Below are 17,863 nucleotides of genomic sequence, written 5' to 3' on the forward strand. Positions count from 1 at the left end.
CTGCCCTCCCTCCCTCTCCCTGGCTGACCTGCTCCCTAGTTAACAACCGTGAAAGAGTTTGAACACAGGAAGCCCCACCTCCCGCCCTCACGAGTCCTGAAGGGAGACATTTGTGTTAACCTACTTTCAAAGTCTCTTTCTTGCAGTGGCCTCAGAACAGAGTGTCTCTCCCTCTTCAATGAGAGGCTGGGAGCGAGGCCAGTGGGCATGCGGGGGAGGGGTGGATATGGCCCCACAGCTTCCCATGCTGTCCTGGGTCACCAGGGTGAACACGGAGGAGGGTCCTTCATAACAAGGTTGGGGGCCCACCAGGGCATAAACCAGTCCCTGGCCATTTGTTTTAGCAGAGGACAGACAACCATGATGACCAGATGCGGGGCCAACTCAAGAATGTTTATACTGTTTCCCATTCAGAGTCCCTTAACAAAATGGGCAAGGCCACTTCTAGGGAGTCCCCTACTGGGAACCACTTAGGGACCTGCCTGCTCCCGTCAGCCCACAGAATGACTACACGTGGGGGAGAGGGAACCTTCCTTATCCGCCTCACTGCCCAGCGTGACCAACCACGGCCAGCCCCCACCCAGAGCATCTTTGTAGAATGCATTCATGACCCAGAGAAAATCAATGCAGTGCTTTGCTTTCTTTTATGCCTTTTTTGATGCTCCTGTCCCAACAGGGGCCAGGGTTAGAGTGCCTGCCACTATTTATTGCCTCCGACATCCCAACCACCTGCTGGAAGAGGTACTGTGGTTGGGCCACAGCCATGACCCATAGATATAAACAAGTGAGAAGCTTGGGTAGGTTTGGCCCTGAAGGGACAGCTGCTCTAAAAGGAACATGGAATTGGGCCACCAGATGCTGAACCAACATGGTTGCGGTCCCGAGGTGGCCAGGTCATTACTCAGCTCACCTCTGTGTACCCCAGGGGTGCTCATCTGCCACCAAGGCACCGGACAGATGGACAGCGCCAGACTGCCTTGAGGTCCAGTGCCCAGCGTGGAGTCCCTGCAGGTGGTCTTTGGGCTCCTAGCAGCCATGCAAGGTCAGGGACTAAGATGATGTTCCTGAAACTTCGGTGTTCCTAAGAATCACTCCCGGTTCCTGAACAAACTGGATTCCAGGGTCCCAGCTCCAGGTTTGACGCAGTAGGTTTGGGATGGCCCCCAGCAATCTCAATTTTAACATGCATCCCAGGTAACTCTGATGTGGGTGGTGTAGGAACCATCCTTGGAGAACTCAGACTCAGCTGATAAGTGGTAAGGGGACTCTGGTCCGGCTCTCTCCGTGGCGGTCGGACAATTGTATAACCATTTCTGACAGGGCTCATTCCTCTATTAGCTTTCTTAGGCTTCTGCATCTGCAGTGTTGCCTCAAAACCCCGCGTGGTGGGATCTGGCCAGGCAGGAAATGGAAGCACTGGGGAAAAGGAGAGGAACAGGCTGCAAGCTGGCAGCTCAGGGGCAACGGAAGGATGTGACAGTGACAAGATGTGAGGGTCCGACAGCCGCCTCGGGGAAGGAGCCTGGCCTGCGGGAGCGGGGTGCTGGTGGCAGACAACATACAAAAGCAAGTGACCTAGAGCCATTCAGAAACGGGAAAGGGGGGGCACAGGGCTGGCTTGAGCCCCGGCAATGCCACGGCTGGGTGCAGTGGGAAACCAGGTCAAACACTGAAGGTCGACCGGAAACAAAGCTGCCGATGAGTGTGGGTGCTCACGGGCGGGGGGCGGGGTGGTAGCAATCGGGGGGCTCCCAGCGGTGAACCGCTATGCTGGTAGTGACTTACTGTGCATCTCTTTGCCCCAGCCCTCAGTGCATACGCTGTTGAGACTCTAGCTTGCAAATCAAATGAATGCGTAGGTCCTTGAAATACTAAAAGACATTTCAAAGGAGCTGAAAGATGACACCCTAACTTAATTATTGAGATGGTAAAGTCCTGATTTCTAAAGGGTACAAGGGACATTTCGAGTCACCATCACCTACGCCACAGAAGGTAACATCTTATCCACGTAAGGGCTAAGTTATATTCATGCTTCCAGGATGTGTAGGCTTACATACTCTCAAATTGCTTGACTTCTATTTAAACCGGTTTTAGGCCAGAACAGCTGAAGCACATCCTAGAATATTAAACGCTTTTAAATGTCACTTCATGGTAAGTACCACTTGGTAGGTTTTAAATTGCTCTCAAAGGGCATATTTTCTTAATTTTTCTTCATGGTAAATCATCTACCAATTCACCACCTCTAACTAATCATGGTGTTATATTTGAAGCCAATTACTCAAATCACAAGTGCACAGGATGCATGCAGTGGGGGATTTAGAAAGATGACATATGCAAATATTCACAACAGAGAGCTATTGTGTTTTGGCAAATAAATGTCCATGTGTCAGCTCTGTGAAGAAAGTATATTTTGAAAGCAAATCTCTTTATCATCTAAGTTCCTGTCAAGGTACGTCTACAAGTTACTCATACCTCCAAATTAAATATGTAAGCCTTCTCTAACTCCTGACATGCCTCCCTATTGGTACTGTCATCAGAGAATGCAGAATTATACCCCAGTACAATGTGCTTTCACAGTGTGAACGCTTCTTGGTCTAAAGATAAGAAAATCAGGTGGTGATGATGTCAAGTAGTGGTTTTCAAAGTTTTAGGTAGTGGAACCCCTTTTTTCAAATGAACCAAGAGCAAAAAATAAAAATTATTTTGTCAGCATAAATTTATTCCTAAATTTAAATTTTTAACACTCAGTGAAAACATCCAAGTTCTAAAAATTTGAACCTGGGGTTAAGGCCAGCAATTGTTAGAGTCTCAGTCTCCACATTATTTAGGTACTGTGTTCTACTTGTATAGCTTTTTTTTTTTTTTAAAGATTTTATTTATTTATTTGACAGAAAGAGACACAGTGAGAGAGGGAACACAAGCAGGGGGAGTGGGAGAGGGAGAAGCAGGCCTCCCGCGGAGCAGGGAACCCGATGCGGGGCTCGATCCCAGGACCCTGGGATCATGACCCAAGCTGAAGGCAGACGCTTAATGACTGAGCCACCCAGGCGCCCCTACTTGTATAGTTTAAACAAAGGAGATGAAGGTGACAAGTGTTTCATACCACGCCACGCAATCCTTGGACACCACTTAAATAAAGATGTCATGAAGAAAGAGAAATTAAGGAGTCGATCCCATTTACAATTGCACCCAAAACCATAAGATACCTAGGAATAAATCTAACCAAAGAGGTAAAGGATCTGTACTCAGAAAACTATAAAATACTCATGAAAGAAATTGAGGAAGACACAAAGAAATGGAAAAACGTTCCATGCTCATGGATTGGAAGAACAAATATTGTGAAGATGTCAATGCTACCTAGAGCAATCTACACATTCAGTGCAATTCCCATCAAAATACCATCCACTTTTTTCAAAGAAATGGAACAAAGAATCCTAAAATTTGTATGGAACCAGAAAAGACCCCGAATAGCCAGAGGAATGTTGAAAAAGAAAAACAAAGCTGGGGGCATCACAATTCCGGACTTCCAGCTCTATTACAAAGCTGTCATCATCAAGACAGTATGGTACTGGCACAAAAACAGACACATAGATCAATGGAACAGAATAGAGAGCCCAGAAATGGACCCTCAACTCTATGGTCAACTAATCTTTGACAAAGCAGGAAAGAATGTCCAATGGAAAAAAGACAGTCTCTTCAACAAATGGACAGACACATGCAGAAGAATGAAACTGGACCATTTCCTTACACCACACACAAAAATAGACTCCAAATGGTTGAAAGACCTAAATGTGAGACAGGAGTCCATCAAAATCCTAAAGGAGAACACAGGCAGCAACCTCTTCGACCTCAGCCGCAGCAACTTCTTCCTAGAAACATCGCCAAAGGCAAGGGAAGCAAGGGTAAAAATGAACTATTGGGACTTCATCAAGATAAAAAGCTTTTGCACAGCAAAAGAAACAGTCAACAAAACCAAAAGACAACCGACGGAATGGGAGAAGATATTTTCAAATGACATGTCAGATAAAGGGCTAGTATCCAAAATCTATAAAGAACTTATCAAACTCAACACCCAAAGAACAAAGAATCCAATCAAGAAATGGGCAGAAGACATGCACAGACAATTTTCCAAAGAAGACATCCAAATGGACAACAGACACATGAAAAAGTGCTCAACATCGCTCGGCATCAGGGAAATCCAAATCAAAACCTCAATGAGATACCACCTCACACCAGTCAGAATGGCTAAAATTAACAAGTCAGGAAACGACAGATGTTGGCGAGGATGTGGAGAAAGGGGAACCCTCCTACACTGTTGGTGGGAATGCAAGCTGGTGCAGCCACTCTGGAAAACAGTATGGAGGTTCTTCAAAAAGTTGAAAATAGAGCTACCATATGATCCAGCAATTACACTACTGGGTATTTACCCCAAAGATATAAATGTAGGGATCCGAAGGGGTACGTACACCCCGATGTTTATAGCAGCAATGTCCACAATAGCCAAACTGTGGAAAGAGCCAAGATGTTCATCGACAGATGAATGGATAAAGAAGATGTGGTATATATATACAATGGAATATTATGCAGCCATCAAAAGGAATGAGATCTTGCCATTTGCAACGACGTGGATGGAACTGGAGGGTATTATGCTGAGCGAAATAAGTCAATCAGAGAAAGACATGTATCATATGACCTCACTGATATGAGGAATTCTTTTTTTTTTTTTTAAAGATTTTATTTATTTATTTTGACAGAGAGAGAGAGACAGCGAGAGAGGGAACACAAGCAGGGGGGAATGGAAGAGGGAGAAGCAGGCTTCCTGCTGAGCAGAGAGCCCGATGCGGGGCTCGATCCCAGGACCCTGGGACCACGACCTGAGCCGAAGGCAGACGCCTAACGACTGAGCCACCCAGGCGCCCCTGATATGAGGAATTCTTAATCTCAGGAAACAAACTGAGGGTTGCTGGAGTGGGGGGTGGGGTGGGAGGGATGGGGTGGCTGGGTGATAGACACTGGGGAGGGTATGTGCTATGGTGAGCACTGTGAATTGTGCAAGACTGTTGAATCACAGATCTGTGCCTCTGAAACAAATAATGCAATATATGTTAAGAAAAAAAAAAGAAGATAGCAAGAGGGGAAGAATGAAGGGGGGGAAATCGGAGGGGGAGACAAACCATGAGAGACTATGGACTCTGAAAAACAAACTGAGGGTTCTAGAGGGGAGGGGGGGTGGGAGGATGGGTTAGCCTGGTGATGGGTATTAAAGAGGGCGTGTTCTGCATGGAGCACTGGGTGTTATGCACAAACAATGAATCATGGAACACTACATCAAAAACTAATGATGTAATGTATGGTGATTAACATAACAATAAAAATTATTTAAATAGAAAAAAAAATAAAGATGTCATAAGTTTTAATGCAGGGCCCCGGCAAAAAAACAAGTTCACCTGGCAGAAAAATTGAAGTGGTCCTCTGTTTATAATTTGGTTTTTAACAACAGTCTGCATTTTTAAATTGCATTTTAAAATATTTTAAAAAATAAATATCACATCAAATATTTATAGAATGAGGCTCCTGAGAATGCAGGACTAGCCCATTCTAGACCAATTCTTTACAGATAACAATTAGTGGACAAAAATACACTTTGCAACTATTGAAGGCACTGGAGAGAAATCAAAATCAGAAGGACACCAGAGGGTTGAGGCTCAGAAGGAAAATCTTCGGGTGCATTTCCTATTTTTTAGTGGCTTTTTGCCTGAGGACAGGCTCCATCCTACCAAGCAGGGCAGCTACACTTCAGTAGAAAACCCGTAGATTTGCTGGTTTACCCCACACTCTTACTGGCTTAAAAAATAAAAGGACCAAGGTCAGAGTAACCAGAACAGGTAGAAAGTGACAAAATACTAGAAAGGAGAGCCAGAGAGGAGGATCTGAAAACTCTGTGTAAAACTGCCCAAATCTCTGGTTGAGCCGTAACCAGGTGTAATGCAAAGGCAAACTCAAAGCAACCTGGCTAAGCTAAACAAACTTCTGAGAGTTTTGTTGTTATCCATCGCAGGGCAGGGTGGAGAGAGTTGGGAGCTTAATTCTAGTCATGGCAACTCCCTTAAAAATCACTACTTTTCAGAGGAACATAACAAAATCCAGAGTTTCTAAAGTATTTATAAAGTTTAGGATATAATCCCAAACTACTGGGCATGCACTCAAGAGAAAAGACAATCATTAGACACTGATCCTAAAAAGATCTACACGTTGGAATTAGCACTCAAGGGTTTTTAAAGAGCTAGTGTAACCACGCTGAAAGATGTAAAGGAAAATAAGCTTGTAATAAACAAACAGGTAGGGAATCTCAGCAGAGAAATAAAGCTATATAAAAAAATAGGCAATTCTACAATGGAAAAAAAAGGTCAGAATAAAAGATTTATTAGATGGGCTTTAGAGTAAATTGTAGGTGATGGAAGAGTCAGTGAACCTGAAGATAAATGAATAAAAATTATCCAATCTGCAGAACAGAGAGAAAAGTAATTTTTAAATCAAAAGAGCTTCAAGAAATTGTGGGCCAACCTCAGAAGGTCTAATATATGTGTAATAGGAAGGAGAGGATAGAAAGAAAAGGATGGAAAATATATTGAAAAAAGTAATGTCCAAATATTTCCCAAATTTCATTTAAGACATAAATTTACAGATTCGAGCTCTGAACCCCAAAAGCAAGATGAATGCAAAGAAAATCATACCTCAGCATGTGGAGCAACATTGTTGATGAGTTTAAACTAATACAGCCACTTTGCCCAAGTCTGTCAATTTCTTTTAAAACTAAACATACACCAACCTATGACTCAGCAATTTCATTCCTGGTTATTTATCTAAGATAGATGAACAGGTATGTCCAGAAAGGAGTTGTATTAAGTCTTACCAAGAGAATGGATAAAACCACTGTGGTATATTCATACAATGGATTCACATAACTACTCTGTGACAAAAAGGAATAAAATATTGATATATGCAATGACATGAATGGATTTCAAAAACATTATGCTAAAAGAAGCCCGGTGTGGCTCAGTTGGTTAAGTGTGTGCCTTCGGCTCAGGTCATGATCTCAGGGTCCTGGAATTGAGTCCTACATCGGGCTCCCTGCTTAGTGGGGAGTCTACTTCTCTCTCTACCCTTCCCCCCTGCTCAAGACCTCTCTCTTACACTCTCTCTCTCAAATAAATAAAATCTTAAAAAAAATAAAAGGTGTAAAATGGTACTGACTGCTTTATTCTATATATGTGAAGTTCTTCAACAGGCTAAATCAATCTATAGTTTATTTTTTATTTTATTTTTTTCAATCTATAGTTTAAAAAAAAAAAAAACCCACAATGGTGTTTGCTACCCCACAGACCGGGACAGAGGAGAGCAGACTCTGAAAGGGAATGAAGCAACATTCTGAGGTCACAGGGATGCTGTCTTGATGGGATTCGCACTATGGGAGTGTACACATTGTTACAACTCATCGGTATATGTAGGATGTTGCATTTTACTTTTTACCTTAGAAGTGTTAAATATTATCTATAAATATTAAACTCTATGATACTGTATACTGAAGTGCTCAGAGGTAAGTATACTGCAACTTACTTTGCAATGCATAAAATAAGGTGGATGGATGGATAGATGGATTGATATGGTTCTATGGGTGTTTACTAAACAATGTTCTTGTAGGTTTCAATTTTTTCATAAAATGTTGAGGGGAGAGATGTTTACCTAACTCTTGAGGTCTACTGTGGAACAGAAGGACCTTAGTTTGAAACTCAAGAACTAAGAGACCAAGCTTGGAGCCCCAAGCAATGCGAGTGATGGTCTGTTACCCCATTTCTAACACTAGGCAGCTGGACTAGCTGGACACTGAGGTGCATTCTAAATATACCATTAGTCTAAGGCCCAAGGCTGTCAAGATCAATGAATAACCATCAGGCTGCAAATAGGAAGAAATCTTCTGTACATTTATAGCTGCAGCTTTGGTGGTGTTTGTTGGCTCAAAAACTCCCTCAATTCTGAGTGCTGGGCATGGGAAGGTGTCTACCATTTTTGTATATGGTCTCATGACGTTCCTCTTCCTCCCGCTTCTTCAATTTCACCAATACTTTGTTCCCCTTATTATGCCATACTGTCTTTCCCACCATAGGGGGTGCAAATGCTGTCCAGCTCTTGAGAAACTCTTTTCCCTTCCCTCAACCCCTAGCTCCTGTTCATTCTTAGACCTCAGCTTCCCTTGGCCCACAGACTAGATTGGGCACTCCTCACACCACCCCTTTAAGTACATGTAAAATGATCTAAAATTATTTGACAATATTTAATGTTTCTTTCTCTTTAGACAAGAAGCTCCATGAGGACGGAGACTGGCCTCCAGCTTCCCCAAGTGAGTTGCAGACACTGCTAAGTGTCAGGCACTGTTCTAGGTGCTCTACACCTATTACTGCATTCAAGCTCTTCTTAGGCCTTCCAATATTTATTGATCAAGAAGCCTCCCCCTCTGCCTTACAAACAACAACCACTCAATAAATATTTACCGACACCTATCAAGTGTCAGGCACTGTGCTTGGTAAACAGCATATAAGAGTAAATAAGAGGCCCCATGCCTGCCTCACTAAGTTCAGTCTTGTAGGAAATACGCCGAAAGAAAGTGGGACCCATTCATCAAATGACAAGTATATAATAAGGGGAAAATACAGGTTACGGGGTAAAATATTACATTTTTTTTTTAAAGTTGCACACAATTCATTTTTGGTAAAAAATTAACTCTGACATCCATCCATTCACCTAGTCATTCAACAAGGGGCTGCTCACTGTCTAGCAGATTGGCCATGTGCTCTCTGGATACAAAGATGCAGACGGTATTCACGGAACACACCGTCCGGAAGGGAGGCTGTGGGGAGACCCAGCTAGAACCCTGGGAAACGTGTGTTGTGGGAGGTGGACACGGCAGGCACGGGTAACTCAGAGGCAGCTGTTCCGGAAGCTCATTCCAGCTGGCTTTCCCAAACGTGGCCACACTTACCTCCCCGACTCAGTTCCCATTGTCCCTCAGGAGCACGGCTCCCCCCAGAGTGAATTCGATGTCAACCAAGGCCCTTGACCAGCAAGTTAACTTCATGCTAGTTTGCTCATACATGAAATAGAGAGAATGCCCATTTTAAAGGGTTATCGTAAGGACTGAATGAAAGCATCCCATAAGCAATAAATGGTACGGAGTATTCATCACTATTAATGAGACTAGATGTGGCCAAGACGCCTCATCTGAGCATGTGGCTTCCTGCTCCCAGAAAGGCTTTTTCTAATTATGCCAGTGCTTCCCAAGTCACTCCCAGAATCCAATCTGAACTCTTGGATATGCAAAACTTATGCAGAAATTTAAATGGGGGCGCCTGGGTGGCTCAGTCGTTAAGCGTCTGCCTTCGGCTCAGGTCATGATCCCAGGGTCCTGGGATCAAGCCCCACATCGGGCTCCCTGCTCTGCGGGAAGCCTGCTTCTCCCTCTCTCACTCCCCCTGCTTGTGTTCCCTCTCTCGCTGTCTCTCTCTGTCAAATAAATAAATAAAATCTTTAAAAAAAAAAAAAAAAGAAATTTAAATGGAAATCAGAGTGGTATCTTTTGCTATCTCATAATGAAAATGCTAATTAAAAACTCCACCCAACCCCCAACTTCTCCCCTCCAAGAAAGGTTAAACATACAACACCGTTATCAATGAGCAAAACCTTTTAGGGTTAAAAGTGTAATTTTATTTAGATGTTACTTGTACATAATCTATAGTAAGATATACAAACAGATAAAAATTGTTTAACAGGAGGTGTGTTTTTTGTTTTTTAACATTTTAAATTCAATTTACAACAGCATTGGTAATACTGCAAGGTGACAGATACTCTGATTTATAAAACAAAAATTACTTGCTACTCTGGCTGATACATTCCCACTAGTCTTTAATGGATTAAAATGTATCATGTATTCCAGTTGCAAATTATTACAAAATTTTCACAACTTAGCCACTTGGTGTTCAGAAAAGATTTTGATATTCTAAAATTTACTGAAATGAAAATGTTAATTTTCTAACCATATACTTTCACTAAAGAAAAACATAAGTGTACCAAATGTCATGGTTTGGGGTTAACAATGGAAAACCAACCACGTTATGTTTGTGTAAGCTAATGTGTGGTACCGAGTAACCTTCTCATCCCCTTGCCTAATCTATGATGTGAGAAAAAAGCTTGTAAGAAATTAATCTAAAATACACATGGGAAAAAACTGAGGGCAATTTAAAATAACCTTACAATGTTATAACTACTACTTTAAAATGTAAAATCCATAGATATGAAATATGCTTTTAAATGTTTTTCTCCATTCATTTTGGTAAATAGTTCTTGAAAATGAAAACTGAAAATGCAAAATATTCACTTTTTCCTTTTCATGTAATAGCACATTAGAAAAAGTCTGGATTTAATTTTAGAATAAGTCAGATCTGCTGAGAAAAATACTGCAAAAATAATCTAAATTGAATTTTAGTCATTTTCCATTCTTTTAAAGGCTACGCAACACATTAGGGCAAAAGGTTTTCACTAGTCGGAAACTCAAGTCGAAAATAACTTGTTGATTAAACCACAGGAAGACAACTAATAATTAATAGGCTTATGAATATTTATGAATAAAGTGCCAGTAATTTTATTGTAGTAAGATATAAATAGAAGAAATCCTGACATGGATAGTAGCTTTATGTGTTCTCTTCATCCTGAGAACAGAAGGGACATAAAAAACAAAGAAGCGTTACCAAATTTAAGTTCTAGAATTATACAAGTAATTCCTAACTGAAAAGGAACAATAAAAACAAAATACTGTAATAAAGATAAAATCAGACTACAAATGGTAAAAGTCCCAAGAATAATGCCAACACAGTAGGACTTTATGCTGGAAAAAAAAGGGGGGGGGGAAATCAAAGAAAGAAATGTAAAAGTCCATTAATAACTACCACTTATATTCAATAAAATTATGGTGACTAGCTCCAAGAAACAGAAACTCAAGAAGCATGTGTCCAAACAGCTAGTACAGCTGAAAAGACTCAGGTAACCTGATACAAGAAGCCATGGTCTCGGGAAGGGGATGCAGACATTAGGCTTTTCAGAGTTTCAAAATCTACATGATTAAAACCCAATGATGACTGCCCACAAGCCGAATCAATGTCCACTTGGGGACACACGGACGTGGTTTGGGGGCGCCGCTGAAGTCCTCAGGAGGACTCATTAACAAAAATCCATTGGTCATGGTCCTGTTTAGATGACTACCATGAACCAGGCAAGTCGGTCTTGAGCTAAAGACTCCTTCATCATGACAGAGAGTCACAAATAACTGCCATCCGTTTGAAAGGCTGTATGTAGGTAAGAATCTGTAGTAAATGAAGTGTTTTAGTATATTTGTGAAGTTGTATCTATAATCGAAGCCTGGGGGCATTTCTTGATTCTGAACAAGCAGTTACCCTTCACCCAAGATTACAAGAGCAAAGCTGCCATCCTATTTTCCAGTGCTCTGCTCTCACCAAGATAATAAACCCCAGGAGTCTCTCGAATGGCCATGTGGGAAGAACAGCAGTTAGGGCTAAGGTGAAAGGAAAGTGATCTGGAACAGCTACACGTCTAATCTAATCTGAGGTACTTTTCAAAATTTAATGTGCTGAGGACAACATGAGAAAAGAGAACCGTGTGCTTCTAGGAGTAGGGCCAAGGCCCTACCTGGGTGATGGATCCCTAATCTGGCCACAGCATCAGGAAAAGCGAATAGCTGTCAGCATCTACTTTCACCTAAAATCTAAGCTTTAAAATCCAGACCAAGTGGAGCGAGGTGCCATGGGAAGCACTCTCTGGAGCACACCGGGGAGCCAGCAACTCCACCGGCCTCACTTAGGACACGGCTCCGGGAAAGGCCGGGGTGGGGTGGGGGTGGGGGGTTCCTCTGCACCGGGCGGAGCCCCGCCCGCCGTGTCCGTGTGGCCGGCTGGCCCCCGGGGCTCTAGGGGCTGCCAGGTGTTCCCAGTGTCAGCCCCGAACCCCCCCCCCCCCCCCCCCCCCGCCGCCGAGGAAAAATAGCCCTGTTCTTCATTTTCATGACCGCACAGCGGCTGGAAGCTCTGAACAAATCATCAACAAGCATCGACCAAGTGAGAGCCCGCAGGGAATCCTGCCTGGAAAGGGCCCTTCCAATTTCACATTTCACAAGAGCGTGCAAAGGAAACCAAATCATCTCACAGAGCGCTCCGATTCACACACAGGCGACCGAACCAAGAAACGGAAAGCAGCGACGCTTGATTCTCCCTGTTAAATCTTTCCCTCTGGAACCAACTTCTTCGGAAACACATTTGAAACAAACAAAAAAGGGTGAAACGGTCCACTTACTGATTGGAAGACATCACTCTGACACACGTTCGTTAATCTTGCAAAGACCTAACACCAGGCAGCTTCACAAACACACAGCAAGTCTGCAGAATTATAGTGATCAAGAAGAGGAAACCCAAACCGCACTAAGTACTTTCATGGCCAAGAAAAAGTAAGCAAGAGGCTGTTTTCAGGACAATGCGATAGTTACAGCATATTTCCTCATGTGCAGCACAATTTGCTATGTTTAGTGGCACTTAAGTATTACACAGTAAATACTGAAAAAACCCAGAACTTTTGGATGTGCAAAAGCAATATCACATTATTAATACAAAAGTTGCTAAGCTACAGGATTATAATACCACTATGTGGGTGTTGAGACCACTTAAAATTTCCAAGACATTTCCGACACACGGTCTCGGGTGGCCGCCGGTTCGGCAGTGCGCCCCCCCGCTGCGCATGCGCGCCGCCTCAGTCGGACCAGTCGTTCTCATCGAACTCCGAGTCGTCGTCAGAATCGCTGTACTCCACGGCGATGCGTCTGGACAGGATCGTGGCCACGTCATTCCCGACTGGCTCGCGCTTGGCCTCTTGCTCGCGCTGTTCTTGCACCTTTTTCAACTGAATCCCTGGGGACACAACCCGAAGAGGACAATGAAATCCCTCTGCTTGCTCCAAATTAAGGAAAACAAACTAATAAGTCTATTTACCTTCTCCCACCCTGCTGACACCAAAGGTAAAAAGTTTTGGAAACCTGAGATGAGAAAAGCTTGGGAAATGGAAGTTTTGTGACCAAAAAAACAACAAACAAACAAAAAAACACACATACTGAAAGTTATAACACTGTTTATAGTAATGTGTTGAAATAAAAAAAAACTTAGAATTCCAGTGCACATGAACATCATGAAAGAAAATTCTGGAGCTGCACCTTCCATTAAGGTAGCTACAAGTGGCTAATTAAAGGTAAATTTATTGTGCCTAGTGGCTACCATACTGGACCATACAAACATGGAACACTTCTATCATGAACATTTCCTGGACATTGCTATAATCCAAAGGCTTGGAAAGCAGCATTTTACGCTAATAGCTTTTGGCAGGTAACGGAGATCTTTGTTTCATCAACTATTGCTAAAAATTAATACAAAATACAATGGTCTACCTTCTTATTACGTAACAGTGGGTAACAAAGATGATTTAAAGTTAATTCTTTAATTTTTTCTATAGAGTCCCTGTAAGACTGGTAGAAAAATGGGGCGCCTGGGTGGTGCAGTCGGTTAAGCATCCAATTTGATTTTGGCTCAGGTCATAATCTCAGGGTTCCATGAGTCGGCCTCCATGCTGGACATAGAGCCTGTTTCAGATTCCTCCTCTCCCTCTCCTGCTGACCCTCCCCCCACAAAAGAAAGACTAGTAGAAAAACATCCCCATAAAACCTAAACCCAGATTCCCCAACTGATAACATTTGACCACTTCGTTTTAGCAACTTTTCTCTATCATTCTTGCTAATACACACACACTTTTTTCTGGACCACCCGAGAATAAGTAGCATATAATGTTCCTTTGCTGCTAAAATACTTCATGTGTAATTCCTAAAAAACAATGATCAAAATCAGACTATTAGCACAGATACAATACTATCATCTATTCTACAAATTTTATTTAAATTTTGCCAGTAGACTTAACAGCAGCAGAAAGTTTTCCACCAGGCCTAGGATCCAACATGGGAACACCCATTACATTGGTTGTCATCTTTCATTAATATCCCTTAATCTGGGCAGTTCTTCAGTCTTTGTGTTTTCTGATCTTGACATTTTTGAAGAACACAGGCAGCTCCTTTGTCGATTGTCCCTTGATGTGGGCTTCCTGTTTCCTCATGATTAGATCCTGATTACGTGATCACTCTTATTGGAAGGGGCTCACAGGTATCCAAAAACAAAAACACTGTCCTACTATGACCCTAAATTTATCAATGAGGTTGCATAGCTCTGGGACTTCTTTTCTTGACAAAATCAAAGTGTGTCAATGACGCTGAAGACCTACGAGAAGGCTGGGCTTGTGTGCCACACTCAGGTCTGATTTGTGGGCACTCAAGCAAAAAGCAGAGGCAGTAATGTCCCAGCCATCCTGGGAAGGACGTCAGTGATGCCTTTCTCAATCCCTTCCAGATGGAAACAACGAGCCTGTGACCAAGAGATGGTGCAACTCCCCACTGAATGAGGAGCTCCTAGGACATCCGCACACCCTGTGAGTGACCCTCAACCAGCCTGGGCTGTGGCCTGGGGCTGAGAATAAATGGGGTGGAACAGATGGTTAGTGTGTGGCGCTGAGGGGATGCCAAAACGGGTGAGCGTCTGGGCTCCTCCATCCTGATTTGACCAGAGAGGCTCTATTTCTGTATGTCTCATGTTCCGGGGTTCAGTGTAGGACTTTTATCCGACAAAAGAATCTTGCTGCTAAATAAATGTTGAAAAACTTACTGGCTTAGCACATCAAGCTAAAAATATGGAAAGTCTAGGACGTAGCTCAGCTTTTTAAAAATAACTCAATCACTGATACGAGCTCACTTTCTTTCATGTATACATTTACCCTTAGAGTAAATGTAGAGAAAAGATCCAATTAATCAATGATCATTTTTATTATCTATTTCTAGTCAAGTACAGCTTTCCTGAATTCTCTCAATACTCTATTATTGTATATTTATCTTGCACTGGCAAAAACAGGTCTCCTGTTAAAAAAACAAAATCAAACAAGTGTCCTTTAACCCTATTCTAAAAAACAGTTCAGTGGAAAGAGTAGTCATTTGAAGAAGACTAGGCTGTAGCTGATTAGAGCCATAAAGAAGTCTCTTTCTAAAAGGAACACTGTGTTTGAGATGCTCACTTACCCATTCGAATGGCAGCGAGAAGATCACTTCGAGCATCACTTATGGGTGGCTGTGCCGTCTCTTGGCGCTTTGCCTCAGCTGCAGGGGGGCCATGCATTGGGGAGGACGAGCGAGAAGAGCCTGCGCCAGGGGGGCCCGGCGGAGGAGGTGGTGGGCCCGGAGGCGGCGGGGCTGTGACCACGAGCCCAGCAGTGGGAGGGTGAGGAGGAGCCGGGTAGGAGGAGCCAGCGGAGGCAGGGAAGGGGGGCTGCATGGGGATCTGGAGGGGGCTGACGAAAGCAGTTTGTGCTGAAGGAATCATGGGGGGTGGTGGAGGAGGAGGAGGTCCTGAGGGGTTGTAATACTCAATTATCTGTGCTGGCAGCATCCTAATAAAGAGATGAAATACACAGAGTCACTAAAACAGCAAAAGAGTCCCATCCTCTGAGAGTCGAACATGGCTAATTCAGGGGCCTCCCCCAAACACAATATATATTGTCCTCTGAACTTAGAACACTGCAGGATGCAAATATCCACACTTTGGGTCAGTCGTTCTTACAGGTCTACATTATTCACTCTGATGAAATTCATCTACTCAAATGAACCAGAAAGAAAACCACTCAAAAAGTAACTTTTGGGGCACCTGGGTAGCTCAGTTGGTTAAGCGTCCCACTCTTGCTTTTGGCTCAGGTCATGATCTCAAAGTCCTGAGATCAAGCCCCCACGTGGGGCTCCGTGCTCAGCGTGGAGTCTGCTTAGGATTCTCTCTCTCCTCCCTCTCACCTCCTGCTTGGGCTGTCTCTCTCTCTCAAATAAATCTTTTTAAAAAAGTAACTTTCTGTGGAAGGCTAGAATAAAACAGTTGACTGCAAAGGTTATGAAGAGCAATTCAAATCTATCCTTCATACTGGGCATCTCAAAGGTGGGTGGCTCACAAACTTGTCTTAAAAGGGTTCTGTGGTCAGTCAGATTTGGAAAATTCTGTATTTTGTATCTCATCCCCATGGAAATTCCTCAAGTCCACAGTGGCCATTAGAATATCAAAATCTTTGAAAAGTCCTACACCTAAGAAGTCCACTGAATCCTACTTAGCAAAGGGTTTTCCAAACCAACTGGACAAGTGGACCACAGACCCTGTCTTTGCCAGACCTTTAGTTAGAGCCTTGAACACACTCTGGGGACCCTTAAAGAGAAGCAATGGAAGAGAATCTCTGAAAGTGGAGGGAAGTACATTTAGAAGGTGATAGACGCTGCTGTGGACTGAAGAACACACACGCTAATGGAAGCACACATTCAACTTTCCCGGGCACTGTCTCCGAGAGGCTAACTCTTTAAAGATTATGGTTAAGCCAGAAAAGAGACGACAAAAGACAGCCTATCAAAATAGAGGTGGGTGCTTACATTAATAAACACTTGAGCATCAGGGTCTTTCTTTAGGAGGTGTTTAGATTTTACCCAAGTGACAGAAAACAAAAGGACCTGGGGGTAGAAGGACGTCTGGGCACCAAGAGATCAAGAAAGGGAACTATATGGTCAAGTACAAGCAGGGGCTCAAGGGGTGGCTGCCCTGGATAGTTTTCTCACTTGTGATAGGAACTCTCAGTGGCTCACCCAGAACACACACAGAGACTTGAGAGTTTGGGACAGGTTCACAAAATCAGCGTTTCATCCTTTCTCAACGCCTTGGCTTAGCAATGCATTCAAACACACCTAAAAGTACGTATGAAGGGAGTTTGTATACATGAATACAGACACAAACCTGAGATCCGTCTGTAATAAAAAGGGGAGCAGCGTGACACTGAATATTTTAACATAGAACTGGTCATAACTGGTAGTATCTACATCCAGTCATCCTTGGCCACATCTGGCCCCTAAGGTATGATTATTCAGTTAACATTTTTAGACCACACATAGCAAACCCCCAACATGATAGCAAGCAGAGGTAGAAGACAGGAGTCCTGAGTTACCCGTAGTCTGCTGGCGCCATGGGTGCAGAGGCCTGGGACCCCTCTGTGGCCTGTGGTGGGGGTGGCGGCGGCGGCTGCTGGGGTCTGTTTAGGGCCATGTGCCTCGCCGAGGCGGAGGGGGGTCGGTACTCATGCTCGGGGGCCTGGGTTGCTGGCCCGTGCGGTGGCGCGTCCCCGGCTGCGTAAGAAGGGGTCACGGGCTGTGGGTGCAGAGAGTGGTTGGGAGTCGCCGGGTAAGAGTAATCTGTGACATCCGATGCATGTGACCTGATGTTCAGGAAAGAGGGGTGGGAGAAACTGAAATTCAGTTAAAAAGATTCCCCTCCAGCAGGCATAAGCATATTATTTGAATAGTAACTTTGCCCATGTACAGAAATCACACACTGCTTTTCTTTACTACGGACTAGGTCCAGCCCCGTGAGAGCTTCCAAGCAACAACATAATGACTACTTTAGCAGCAAAAGCCCCAGCGTTACATGGCTTCAGAGTCACAGTGTTGAAGGGACTCAGACAGATCGGCAAGCAGGAAACAGCAGAGCCCCGTTTCCGCAATATTTCAGCGCGCTTTTTTTCTAAGAGAGAAGGCTACAAGACAAATTCCATTTAATTAGAGAACAGCACCTAAGACAGAGGATTTCAG

The 17,863-nt window shown here is 43.6% G+C and overlaps 1 protein-coding gene across 4 annotated transcripts in view; it reads right to left on the reverse strand.

Moving 5' to 3' along the window:
- Window positions 1–9,736: 9,736 nt before the first annotated feature.
- WASF3 (WASP family member 3) overlaps window positions 9,737–17,863 on the reverse strand; it is a 128,912-nt gene continuing 120,785 nt past the window's right edge. For all 4 annotated transcript variants that reach the window (XM_036116970.2, XM_036116972.2, XM_036116971.2 and 1 more), the window contains 3 exons: window positions 17,224–17,490; window positions 15,278–15,645; window positions 9,737–13,022 (listed from right to left, as the gene is read on the reverse strand). In XM_036116970.2, coding sequence (XP_035972863.1) covers window positions 12,865–13,022; window positions 15,278–15,645; window positions 17,224–17,490 — 793 coding nt within the window. In that variant the 3' untranslated portion in view covers window positions 9,737–12,864. The remainder of the gene's footprint in view (window positions 13,023–15,277; window positions 15,646–17,223; window positions 17,491–17,863) is intronic.

Source organism: Halichoerus grypus, chromosome 4 (genome assembly GCF_964656455.1).
Source record: "Halichoerus grypus chromosome 4, mHalGry1.hap1.1, whole genome shotgun sequence".
Lineage (NCBI taxonomy): Eukaryota > Metazoa > Chordata > Mammalia > Carnivora > Phocidae > Halichoerus > Halichoerus grypus.